The following is a 14962-nucleotide window of genomic DNA, read 5'->3' on the forward strand; positions in this document are numbered from 1 at the left end:
AATAAAATATAATATAACATACATACATATATAACCTTATTTGAAAATTATTTGACCTGTATTTAAATGTGCGGAAGAATGATTAATCTATTTGTATTTCTCCTCATTGTAACGGTTCATCTCTATAAATTCCGCATGAATTTAAATAATCGAAATGTAAAATCTATTAACACCCACAATGTCCATCGCATATTATAGCTGTAATTTTTACAATTCTTAAAATAAATACTTAATCATTGTGGACAACTGTATGTATTTGAAACATGAGATTATCAATTTAAAAAATTAAATTTTAATTGTCGTATTGTAACTTTCAATTTCTCGGTGCAATACTGAAACGCTTAAGAACTCGTCACTTAAGAATATCGTACGTATTAATATTCGTCCTGTGTTGGAAGCGTTGAATAAATCGAGATATATTTACTTCTTTCTCTTACACTTTCGTTGCATTTAGTATTCAAGCGCGTTATTTTCCGCTAGTACATTATTACCTCTCCTTTTATAACTATTTTTTAAGTAGCGCTTGCTCCTGTCTTAAAGATAATGTTATAAAATCTAGATTAATGTTATTCGTCGGCTGCGGTGGTACTGCTGCTGCTATTACTACTATTACGATTAGCTTGGTACCATTCTGTAACACTTAACAGGCGTGTGTCCACTTTTAAAACTCGGCTGTGCTTGAATGCATCGCATCGATTTATGCTTTTTTTATTAAACTTCTTCTAAACTATATTTTCCGTTTTAGAACTGAACGCGAAACATTCATAATTTATTCATTTATGGATTTACAATAAGCAATTGAACAACTAATAGATCCTTAATAACGATCACAATTACACTGTTTTAATTCACAATATATATTTGCTACACTTATAGAACATAATTCATTACTATAATTTGTTCGTATACGAAAACTATTTTCCCCATAAAAATTAACAAATATTGTTCGAAAATCGTGGCAGTTTTTTTATTTTGTTCAGGATTCGAAGCTCTCAAGATCAAAATTTCTACTGTAGTTATACAGTATTTTCTTAGCAGATTGCAATGATTTACAATGAATACTATTTTTTTATTATATAATTATTACATTCCTACTACTGGTCATCAATCTCTACATATGCATATCGGATTTTCAGAAAATACGCAAACTTATATGAATAGAATTAGTATAATTTTCACTAATAGGTTCTTAACTTTTCTAGTATTTGATCAATTAGGTAATATTAACAATACTATCAGTATTAAATGCAAAATGTTCCTTTTTTGTTTAAATAGTTATCATAAATATATTATAGACTTTCTTATTGAGATTTTGTTGAATATTAGGTACTTCAAATACATTTATTTAATCATCTTCCACCTGCGCCTCATTAGCATTTAACCGCTTGGATACTATTCTTAATTAACTTAATTTTATGTTAAAAAAAGAATTAGTATAGTAACAATATTTCACTATACAAGAATGGTAATCCTTGATTGTTTATATAAATATTCAAGGATATATTAAAAGATTATGAAGTAACCTAAATAATAGTTATATTACATATATAATATTTTTGCAAAGTAAGCACAATAATCTTAAGATGACCATTGCTCATCTTCTCTGCAATGGTGATAATATTACTCAATTTTTTTTGAATTAATGAAAGTATTATTATATTGCATCTGATAAGATATGATAGGCATTAAATAGCTTGGAAAACCGATGACTTAAGTAGCCCTTTGTAAGGTTTATTTATGTTTTGTTATTAAAGCTATACCTCGGGTAGATGTACAAAAAGAACTATGGACAAGTATTTAATGATTGTATTTAATAATTGGAATTATCAATACAGTGGAACCTCGCTTAACGAGCATTTCGCATAACGAGCAAAATGAATTTTAAGAAAAATGACTGGCTTAACGAGCCTTTTATTGACCCTCCCCCCCATTGTTTCCAATTTTGGTATAACAGGTAAACCATTCTTTCGTGGAAACTAAAACTAAATTTCAACGAAATATCATAATAATTAAATAGATTATTGTAAACTATATACTTTATAGATACTTATTTATTGCACTTTAAACGTAAGATTATAAATCAAATGGAGGAAGCCCTATGGCACTTATTATTACCCCCTAATTGTTTCAACTTTTGGTATAACAGGTAAACCATTCTTGAGTGAAAACTCAATAAAATAATGTTATTCTAACCTATTTCTTTTGAAAATTAAAATTATAAATATTGAAATGGTAGATATACTATAAGAGGAAAAACCTTCTATCAAATTGAATTCATTGGAATTCTATCGACCAAAACTATTTCCATTTCGGCCATAAAACTATTTATTACAGGGCCGAAGTACCTCAAGGTCGACGGCCTATTGACCTCACCGCATCTTCAGATTATTTCTTTTTCTTCTTTTTTTTCTCTAATTTAAAGTCGTTATATTTCTTTATGTTGTTAGGTGAGCGGTGTCAATAAATTTCAGGTTTTCTTGATTTATACAAAACTTTGTAACCGATTTATGTAAAATAAGAAGATTTGTTAATAATTAATTAAATTAATTAATTTCAGTTAATAGTTCTATTTATTTATAGAAATTATTATATGTTTACGTAAAAGCCAAAGTTTTATCTTTAATGTACATATTTGATTATATAATTAGCATGCATGTTAACGAGTTACGTGAAGACGTGATAAAAATATAAAAATCGCCATATCTCGGTTATTAATTAACATTACTAAACAGCAGTTATATCAAAAGATGTGCTATATAAAACTACATTTAATGTAAAAAAAACATATAAATGATTACAATTTTCGAATTAATTTGTAAAATTAAAAAATCTTAATAGTTTAACATTTTCGAAAAATCTGAAAATAATTAGAATAATATATTATGTGAGATACTCTCAATAGACAATGTTTTAGCAATGCTAAGTGAAGACAAGGTGATATGAGAATTAACAATTATGAATGAAATTTCTGCTGTCACTGATATCCTCGACATCAATCATTTATCACGATTTTACAAAAAAAAATAATTGAAAATGTTTTAAAATATTTAAAAAACAAATAACATACCAAAATCGGCTATCAATTCATAAGGATTATTTACAGGAACAATTTATTTAAAAAGTAATTAAAAAATGCTTAGATAAAAGAAAGAAGAGCTGAATTAGGCTATAAACACGACGGTTATTATTTAATCTAAAAAGATAAATAATTATTTGAAATAAATGATTGTTATATACAAAGATTTTATAAAATAAAAATTATGAAAAAATGTAAATTTAAGGTATGAAAACCCAACGATAATAAATTATTTTTATTAAGCTTTAATTTGTTCCATTATAGTCTTACTTCCCGTGGAATTTAATTTATAATTTGTATATTTCGTAACGCAAAAACATGAACGTATTTGATATTTTAATTTATGGCAGATAGACGTTCAAAATGGAGCGAAAAAATGTAAACAAATTAATAAAATTACAACATTTTGATTTGTTTTAAATGATACAAAATGTTTGAATTTAAAGTTAGTTATGTTATTTATTAATATAGATTATTGCTTATATTTCATAGACTTTTCGATTATAATAGATTGCTTCGATGAAAATGCCAATAAATTTCAATTGAAAATCAAATCAACGTGCGATTGGAATTCAATGAACATATTTTGATAAATGGATATTAGGTCGTAATTAGTCAAATGCCACATGAGTTGAATGGAGCGTGCAGAAGGAACAAGCGTTCGAAAAAAAATTCAGAGTACAAAACGGAGCCGATGAAGAATGATAATAATAAATTATGTTATTGCTGAGAGTATGTTGGCGTTGGGTTGGTTTTGTAGAAGTGGTAAGCAAGTAGTCTGTTGGTGTGTGCGAAAAGTGGGTTATTGGTCGTCTGAAATTAAATAGGGCATACGATTTAATCAAATTAATATTGTAACTCTTTGACACCTATAAAAGTCGACCGAAAAATCTATACTGTTCATCTAAAACAGAATATCAAAAAATAATAAATAAGAAAAGAAGAAGAAAAGAACCACTGATATGCATATACATAAATATATATATTTATATAAATGTATATAAGCGTGGATGTGTGTTTATGTGTGCGCGTTGTATATATTATAAGTATATAAAGTTTTTGGGTCTCCCACCTCTAGAATAACTAGGTTAACACGGTATATAGAATCTACGACAGGTACAGTTATACAGGTAGTAGGGATAAGCAGCCACCAGATTCTGGCAGGGCATCTATCCACTGGCCAGTATTACCTATTCTCTCTTGCTGGTCACGTCCCCAAAAGCGATCCTCCGCAATACATACGCGTTTCGGGTACCCAAAACGACTCTCGTTCCTCTCCTCGACTCGCTGCTGTCAACAGCTCTTCATTCGAGAAGGCGAAGTGCAACAACAACAACACCCCACAAGGATTACATCTACGCTCCCGAGAACACTAGTGTATTTCTGTGATTCAGTGCGAATATAATTAACAATCATTTCCGACGTCGAATAATCAGTGCTAAAACGAAAAACAAGTGGAGTAATTTCTTCTGAAATATCAAAAAAAAAATCATTATAAGCATACGATCATTCGAATCGCAGGATGCATCGATTGGAGTAATGCATTTCGTAAAGAAAAAAAGCAAAAACGTCCTTCACAAACCAAAACGGTGACGGCACCCTCCACCCTCATAATTTATAATATTATATTTCAAAACAATTTATTTATTTTATCGAACCATATTCAAACATTCGGTCCATCTACCATACACAAATTTGGTATTAGAAGTGAAGTGTTAATGTTTTGGATATACCGCATCGTGACCCATTTTTATATTTGGAGCTAACACACGCACACATATATATATATACATATACACATACAAGCTCACACGAAGTTTGTTCTCCTTCTTTCGATTACCATTGTTGTTAAATTTGTTGGAACCCCAAGAAGAAGAGGACGTTCAAAAAGAAGAAGACGAAAAAGTAAGTAAACACCACAACGCACTGCATGTATTCCATTTCCTTATTTCCTTGACCGCATCGAGCACTACACACAACCTATAGTATAGTTTTTTTGAAGGACAACTGCATTGCTTTCGTCGTTCGTTTATAATATTTATTCTGTAGGGATCAATATCCTCGTAGAAAAAACAAGCCGACACACATCTCTTTCTCTCTACTCTTAAGCGCATTCTACACCGATCAAAGACACTCAATTTATTTCTCTCTTTTTTTTTCTTCTTTTAATTTCTTTTCTATTCCGCATCTGGTATTAATTTATTTCACCGATTCACGGATTTGTACTCCGAATTTGGGTCGATGTATCTATGGTAATTTTCATTGTGTTTCGGTACTTAAAATTTAATTCCGGTTATCCGCCCGTGAATTACTCATTTTTTTTGTCACTGCTCGCAGTCAGGAAATGATCAAAATGCAAAATATGTTAACGTCCGTCATAAATTACAACTAATTTTTACTGTAAAAATACTACATTTTTCCCCTTTACACCGTTATTATAATTTTAGACCAATTTAATAGTAATTATAATTGATTATTTTTATTAATATTCTAAAAGTGTAATAATCCAAATTTTAATATAATAAATTGATAATTAAATAACAAGATATATATAAATGAAATCAATGTGGATGGACAAATTATAACGATTATCATTTTTAGTGTATATCTAATGAATAACTCGTTAAGTCTTAATTAAGGCGATTCCAGTTTCTGTTGTCGGATTAATTGGCATGTAATAAGGCGGCGATGTGGAATACATTTAATAATTGCGGTAATAATTTCGGTAAATTCTGGGGCCAAAATGATGCTTTTTAAAGGCCTGCGAGGACCCGCATACACAGACACCACACATAATTGACTTAGCTGTAAAACGGCAATATTGCGGTAGTCTTTAATTGGACAATATTCGGTAACTCAAATAAATTAAAGCACGAAGAAGTGAAGGAAGGAAAGAGAAAAATACACACATACGCACATCGGCCGTTAAAAGACTACTAGAACGTGTCTTGGTTCAAATCCGGCGCAAAAAAAAATTGCACTTAAGTTCAATTAAGTTCAAGCAATTTATTTTATAATTAAAAAAGAAATGTTTCAGTATTAATCGTGATCTGATTATTTTTTCAATGATATCAATGTTGTTGTTTAATATTAAATTGAATGTAACTTTAAACCTTGCGAGTGAAATTTTCTCCAAAAATGTCAATGTCCCAGGAAAGAAAATGTAATTAAGCTAATTGCATTATTCACCATCATTTCTTTTGGCAGCTAATTTGTTTTAATTGCTGCGCGTCTCATCGTAGAGAAATGTAAACTACTAAACGCTGATCGTGGTGTGGTGCACATGGTATATTATAACTGTTGCGCTTGGAGATTTCGACGTGAGATTGAACGGGCAACCCGCGGACGAAATATAAAAAATAAACGTTTATTATTGCACCGCAGACAATGCCGCTTATTAAATGTTAAACTATAATTCCATTTGCTGAAAGTATTTAGCAACAGACAATGGATAGATATATTCGTACTCCTTGCTGTTAGCTCTTGTAATGTTCAAAAGATATCTTTCGTATTTGACATAGACGATGGCGTTCGTCTTCTTTGGCGATGCGCTTGCATAATGAATGGCACATCGTAAAACTTAATGCCGATTTTGCTTTAAATGCGTTTAGATGATTTAAGGCCTTTGTGTTGTGATCCCACGTCCGAGACGCCCGCAACGATCTTTAATGTCATCTGATTCTCCTCTCTTTGCAAACAGGACAAAACTATTTTAATTGCCGTTTCATGTGTCACGTGGCCATCTTCATATTTTTTTAAAATTTTAAACAACAAATACCAGAAAATCTGTGCAACACTCCTACGTATATCCAAGGTCGGACACGAAAATCCATTTTACACTTTTTTCCGAGTTTTCTGCAGTTCATTTATGACACCCTTACAAGAAAAAATACAAACTCGTACCAGATGTGTATACAATTCGGTACGCCAGTCAAAATATTATGATTTTTACTACCAAATATTACTACACCTTAAAAAATAGATTTTTTTAGAACGGACTAAATTCAATGGAAATTAACATTTTTTTTCTAATTTTCTAATTTCTCTATAAATATTTATGATTTTTGGGCGAATCTCATTACGATGCTCAATTAAATCCAGCCGTTTACAAATTTAACCAATACTATCCAGGTCAGTTCTGTGAAAGGCGGCTTTTATATTATTATTAATTCCACAATTGAAAATCGCTCGCTCGGATGTGTTTTTTTTTTCTATTGCTGACAGAAATAAATTCCGTAATCATACAATTTCCTATTAACAACGCCCGAAGCGCTTGAACCTTTGTGAACAGAATTAAATAAATCACGTTTTTTATTTCGTTGAAGAAAAATAATCATTGCAAGGTCGCGGCTCCTTTAAAAACTAATATAAATAATAAATTTTAAGAGACTAATGTTATTTGACTTCATTAAAAATTAAACATTTTATTATATCGATAAAAAAAATATTAGATGATCGACAATTTGCTTAAAATTTAAGTATAAAAAAAGAACCGCATATATTTGAATATAATATCAAATTAAATAGAAATTTTTAATTAACCGGGACTAGAAACCCAAATATGCTTAATTAACATACATTAATTGGTTTATAAATGAGAGGCAGCAACTTGGCAGATTTACATTTTTTTTCGGAATCTTCTAGCTTTGCATAAACGAACGTTTATTTTAACTGAACGGTGCAGGAAAGAAGCGTTTGTTTAGGAGCGCCAACGCGAGAGATATCGACGCGCGGTCACAACGGTAACCCGCATAAAAGTTTCGTAAATTAACTAGAGGATAAAATTATCAGCGCTCTTAGAGTACTGTAATTTATATGCTAAGTTTGTGATTTATTTCAAATTTCAACTAAATTTGATTTTGTGGTTTTTTATTTTTAAAAGAATTTGATGTCGATTATTATTTTCGGATGGATTGAATATTTTAAATCTGGCCTAGATATTTGAAGTAGTGTGTAGAGGAAGGAGGCGCATAAACATACGATTTAAATGTTGAATTAAGTAGTTTATTATAATAAGAAAGGATGGAAGTGGTTGATGGTGGTGGTGGTTTTCTCATACACTTGTTCGATAATTTATGAAAACTGCGTGATGGTGTATATAGCATAAAATAAGTGAGTTGTTCTCTTAATATTCAGCTCGGTGGCCTGAGTTGAGGTTTGAACCGGAAGAGCCGGTGTCTGGTGCTGGATCTGGCAGAGCCGTGTGTACTAAAGTACGACCGGTGGGGATTGGTGAGGAGCTGGTGAGGAGATGCGGGGAATACCCGGAGTCGCTCACGGGGGTCTAAGTAGTACAGTGACCTACTTTGCCAGTGACGCGCATACTTGCCTTGCCGTCTTGTCTCCGGGTGTATCTCGAAAAGAACTCCTTTTTTAAATAAACACACACTCACTCACATGCACACGAGGAAGATAACCGGAGTTTCTTTGTTACTGAATAACTTTAACAGGAATCCAACATCAGAACGTACTTAGATTCGTATCATTAATGATATATGGCACAATTATCCTTGAGATATGCATGGAAAATAGAATTGTTCCTACTACTTTTCTTTCATATTCTATCTCAATTTTGTTGTTATTTTTTTTTGCGCTGGTTCATAAAGACCGCTAGGTGCGATCGTAATTGAGTCATTTAAATGGAGTAGAATAGTGAAGACTGATTTTAATATGCCGAGGATCGTGTGTATGTGAATTCGCATTTTTTCATCGCATGTGTATTGAATTGCAAGTCGCCGCTTGCTGCATGTATCTCTCATTTTATGCGCCGGTAAAAAGCACGAAGCCAACGTCACTCAATAAACTAACGAAGAGAAAGTGGCTGCTATTTTTTTTTGCGAATTTATTATTAATAATGAAGGCATTGACTTCTAAAAGTTCAAATAGTTTCCATACTAGGAGGGAAGGAATTCTTCCTTTTACCATATCCAATTTGCATCCGCATCCACCACGCCACTTCGATTCGCGTAGATAAAGAAAATAAACATTTAACCACATATCATAAATACAAACTAAAATTTATTACTGATTAACGGTAAAACATTTTTCTTCCCGAAAATTAATTGTTTATATATTTCCAAATTCGGATAATGCGGGCACTGAATATGTTAATTACATTACAGTCAATCACAACAAACAAAAGACTAAAAACCCTTATTACCGAGCGTTCAGCTACAGCTAACTGTTAGACCCGATTCGGAGCTTATGCTAATGATTATTTTTAGTCTGTTTTTGCCGTTTGGCCGAACAGTTATGTTCATATGCATGGCATTATTTCGGGTACGATCATTGTTTGTAAATTTCGGCTTTCCTGAAGGTGTGCACCAGGACGCGCGAATCGAATCCCATTCTTTTGTCTTCTTGCCGTGCTCCGTGTGTGGGACAGACACTAAAAATGTCTCATATTGTTGCTATTGGAGGAGTGAAACACGCCTTGAAATGAACGCGCAGACTGTGTTAAATTCTAACGGTCGCTTGAAAATCTTCGCGGCTCAGAATAAAAAAAGAACCGTTTTTATCGATGGAAAGTGTAAAATCAAAGAAAATTGGCACAATAATTCTTTCATTCACGAAAGATTGTTTTAGAATTATTAGAAAGTCGGGCACGCCTTCAAATATTGGTTCTCACTATTTTTTAGTTAATATACATATTATTTATCTACGAATGTCTCCCTGGTATTGATGACTCTTTTGTCAATCTTTATTAAGTTTGATAAACTGTTATTTTAAATTTTGTCCCAGCATTGTTTATTTTATGAATATTTACTTTAAATCATTTAGATAGTAAAATCAACTAATAGAAACTATCAATAATTGTAACGTTAAATGATTCGACAAATTTGTGACACACTTTTTTTTCTAATGTGGTTTGGTTATTGGTGTCAACAGGAATGCAAGAATACCAAGTTTATTTGTATGCCACTAAATTCCCAATTGTAAAGTTTTATTCAAGTTTAGATTTGCTCATACAATCTAAGTGTAATTTGTTTTAATTAGTAAAATGAAAATGAAATGAAGTTAGAATTTTTGTATGTCTATATAACATATATCTGTTATTGTGGTGAGTGAAAAGAATAAGAGAAGAAATGTGTTAAGAATTAAGAATGTTGGTCATCGTCGTTAGCATAATAAACGTAACATTTATTAATTATGTTTGTAGGCCAGAAGGCCTATGAAAATCAGTACATAGGCCATTAAAATAAATTCACTTTCCGTTAACGGAATCGCAGTTTGCTATTCTTGAACACATTCGTACATGACGCACGACGGTACCGTTAACTTTAAGTTATACTTAACTAGCGTAAAGCTGTTGGCAGTGGGGGAAGCCAGCTTTTACGCTCGGTGTGGGTAGGATTCCGACGTCTGCGCCTCTAGACTGTCGGAAGTGTGTTACCAGTACCATGGTATACCAGTCCTCCCCACCGCCTCACGGTATCCAAGCTAACGGTACTTATTCACTTCCACTAGTACCCTGATGACACACAAGGAACGTAATCACACACACATGAGTTCTCGATGTGTATATGTGCATGCATGGCTTTAAACACACATACACACATGTAGACACACGTACATACAAATGCGTTTCATTTCGAAAAAAGAAGAAAAAAAAATGTGTCGCCGCGGTTTATGGCTACGAGGTATTCACTGGTTTTTGAAGCATCGAGTTTCTTTTGTTTCCAACTACGTGAATTATTTTTCCTCGATCCGCTGCTTTCTCTATCACTGCAGATATTCCCAATCTGGGAGATACGAATGAATGGTGATGGAAGCTCTCATCTCAACCAGCGAGAGAACCGTTAATAATTCGATCACCATATGTTTAAACCAGCTTCTCATCATCATTAACTCTAATTTACACATTGGACCAATTCACGTCTGCTTATGGTTAACAGTGTAATGTCCCGAAGAAGGACATTCGCGTATTCTGATGCTGTCTGAACATTCTCGTGTATTGAGCATTTTTGCTTTAGGAATAAAATTACAAAGCTGCGATTTTCTAACGTATCGAAATATGTATCGGCTATGCCTATATAGCCATGATGCGTGACGTTTCAACAAACAATGCGGTTTATTTAGAAAATTTCACAATTCCAATTTTTTATCCTCTCCCTACAATTTATTTATTTATATATTATTTGTGACTTTCTCAACTATGGGTGATCTAAATTTATTTTTGTTTTTTTGTGTTGCAGATTTCTGTTAATCTTGATCCATTTCGGCATTATGAGACAACACTGATCGGACAGTTCAAGTAAGAAGTTAATGAATACAATGAAATACCCGAACGTGTCAGGAGGAAACAATATGGCGGTCAGTGGCAACGAATCCCACGTTGATGAAGTCGACTCCCTGTTCAACTCGACCTGCTGGCAGAATACCACCAATGAGTACATGGACCATAAAATCGCCATGGATGGAACAATGAACAATTTATCCTCAAATAAGATCCTCCTAGGATCTCCGATAAACGACAGTGACACGGAGAATTCAACGAAGGCGACGATGGACGCGCTGGACAATCTGCTACTCTCACATCCCATCAATACGAATTTGGCGGAACTTAAACCTCTACCTCCATTCGCCGGGTACACCGCCAACTTGAGCATCAACGGCATACAAGGCCATCATTATCATGCGCTCGCGCAACGTATCCCTGAAGAAAACAATAATTCGTACAACAATTACAACGAACAAAATATAGTATCAAGTTCGACGTGCAACATCAGTGCTGATTCGGCCGGTGACAACGGCTCAAAGTCGATGTACTCGGTGGATGAAGTTGCAAAACTAGGTTACGCGGACTGTGTTAATGCAGATTCAGTTTCGAGTGCGAAGATGTACGGTGATTCTGGACATCAAAATGCCGATTCCGGCACCGCCATCAAAACAGAAATGTCTGACTACGACATCAGTTCGATAGATGACATCGCGGCAATAATCGGATCGGCGATAGCCGACACCACAACAGTGCCCAACAATCATCCCGAAGAAGACACTACCGGATCGAGGGACAGTTGGATGGATCTGGACGCCTGGATCGACGGTGCTTGCGTTGATCAACAGAAAAACATGATCATTGCACAAGAAGGTCTATCTGAATTCGTTATGCCAAACAATAACGAGTACAAGTCGCATGCTCAAGTTCAATACAATACCAAAGCACCGACCCAGCAAACTAGCTCCACGCTACAAAATCTTCTCACCCATGGTTACATGCCACTCCTCCAAAATAGGTTGGAAAATGGGCCACCTATCAAGCAAGAAGTTCCCACATCCACAAATTACAATACCGACATGATTTCGACGTCTAGTCCACCCTCCAACGTAGTCTCTACAACTGACAATCTTATGCTAACGGTGAACGGTCGCTTCCTGCCGCAATACGGGATCCACGTGAACGATGATGGAATTCGAAGCCCCGACCTTCTAGGCCAAAACTATCCGCACACAACGACGACGACCCCCAATGCTCCCAAAAAGCCCAGGAACCGCGCACAGAAAAAGCAGCAGCAGGCCACAAGTTCGACGGTCTTCCAAACGGAACAGAGCCTGGGCCTTCTGGGAAAAGAGAAACCCGTGCACAGATGTAACATCTGTAACCGAGGTTTCCTCAACAAGAGCAACATAAAAGTGCATTTACGTACACACACGGGCGAGAAACCTTTCCGCTGTGATACGTGCGCGAAAGCGTTCAGGCAGAAAGCACACTTGCTAAAACACCAGCAAATACATAAACGTATAGGAAGGGACTAATAAACAAAACCTTTACAAAACACAATTCTTAGATTCAATCACAAACACATTTCAAAAATTAATGAAATCGAATAGAATGTGCTTGAACTTGAGCATTTGAAAGTGATTTTGTTTCATTTGCTTCCATATCGTGCTATAAAGAAAGGTACCTCAATATGTAATTATTTTATTATTATTATTTTTATATATTCATTCCTAACTGTGGACAATGTGCAATTTTTTTCATAGTGAGCCGGTGCATATATTTATATTCACGTACATATTTATGTTAGTTACATTTTACACAAAAACACACATAATTATACTAAAACAATATGAGCAGAACACAAAAAAACGGCGCTAAGTTGATGATACTCTTTCTCCGCGGAATCAAGCTCTCGTGAGTGGAAATCCAAACGTTCAAATCACCTCAGTGTTACCAATTTAAATTTAAATCTGACCTACATCATATTTATTCATTATAATTTGTATTTTAGTGTAAATTAGTATACTTGATTCTGTTTAAACTTGCCAATTTTAATTTATAGTTTGGAATCCTCTCAATGAGATTTAGATTTATACTTAATTCTCTATCCAAACTTGACATATAAACCCCCACCCCCTACTGCGCATTGTTTCCGTGAACCTTCCTAAGCCCTCCCACACTCCCTTTTTTACGTGAACTACATCTATTAATCTGTTTTTCATAATTTGTAATTTTGCAATTATTCCGCCCTTTAATTATTTATTCGCTTTATTTAAATTAAATCTTTATGTAAATATTTTTCTTAAAGTAAAAGCATATGCTTTGAACTATAATTTTTTAAATATTAAATTTAATATTATTTATTTATTATTTTTATTTAATTTTTGGTTAAAATTGGTGTTAAAAATGAAAACATTGCGAGTTGCGTCTAGTAATTTCAATAAAATTTTGTAAAGATGTACGGATGAAAATTGTTTGAAAATTATTTATATTTTTCCTCTTATATTTCTCAGGTCAAACTATCTTAAAGAGAAAAAGCAAAAACTCGTGTATTATTTAAATGTTTATATTTTACGGCTGCTTTCTTTAATGAAGACATAGTTCTTGTGATAAGCATTTAATATACTTAATATTTAAGTAAGGTATTTGTTATTATACAAATTTCTGTGACGAGAACAAATTTGTACAAATAAAATGAGTGATTTGTACAAAAGTTAATATTTTATTAACAACGAATTATATATTTTTTGTATATAATATTGTATTATATGTTTATTATTTTGTTTTATTTTTTGTAATGTCCCGCCACCGCCTCTCAGATGTTAAATAATATGCTTGCTTAAGCGCATTCTGTACTTTCGCTGAAAAGAAATATTTGTATGTGGAAAATTAATGATCTCAAATCTGCTTTATGTTGTTTTGTCTGTTTCATTTTGAATCCATTCCGTAGTACGTTTTGTCTCACTTCATTCATGCTCACGAAACTTCAGTATATCTGCATGTTTTTCTCTCTCCTGATACAATTTAGTGATATTTTTTGTTTTGTAATTTATTCGCGTACAGATTGAAAAACACAGATTGCATTCATTAAGATTTTTCCTCATTGATGTTCAAGTCCCAAAATTTTATTCAGTTGCCCGTCACGAGTTCGCTTTTTACATATTTATTTTAATTTCTATATTTGACCTATTTTGCAAATAAAGTCTGTAAAAATAGTGAACAATTAGTTAAGAATATAATACAAATATGTTTTGTTAGTGTGTATTTATCTACATTTTATTTTTTCTTGTGTTTAGTATTTTAGGTCTTAAATTAATTATACTTTGTTATTATTTTCTTGTTGATTATTCATTAATATGTTGTATTATAAACACCACTATTTTAATAAGATATTTTTTTTAAATACAATTTGTTTTATTATATCCTTAAAAATTACAATATCAATTAGAAGTCTTAATTATGGTACAAATACAAAACATACGGCACTAAATCATTATTTTCATAATCTTGCTGATGCAATATCTCATATCTAATCCTCACTCCGCAACGTCACTAGTTGATTGAAGGTCACCCAAAAAAAAGGCATAAGAATGTACCTAATATATAACTATTAAGCCATGGACAGAGTAAGGATAAAAAGTCATAAACATGCTACAACTGAATCT

At 32.9% G+C, this 14962-nt stretch overlaps 1 protein-coding gene across 1 annotated transcript; it reads left to right on the top strand.

Moving 5' to 3' along the window:
- Positions 1 to 11277: 11277 nt before the first annotated feature.
- On the top strand, positions 11278 to 13576 carry LOC108563224 (protein sister of odd and bowel). The gene has a single exon (XM_017921838.1). It carries the CDS (start codon positions 11342 to 11344, stop codon positions 12830 to 12832), a length of 1491 nt encoding a protein of 496 aa, XP_017777327.1. The 5' UTR covers positions 11278 to 11341; the 3' UTR covers positions 12833 to 13576.
- Positions 13577 to 14962: the final 1386 nt, after the last annotated feature.

This window comes from Nicrophorus vespilloides, unplaced genomic scaffold (genome assembly GCF_001412225.1).
Source record: "Nicrophorus vespilloides isolate i.1.1-1 unplaced genomic scaffold, Nicve_v1.0, whole genome shotgun sequence".
Classification (NCBI taxonomy): Eukaryota; Metazoa; Arthropoda; class Insecta; order Coleoptera; family Silphidae; genus Nicrophorus; species Nicrophorus vespilloides.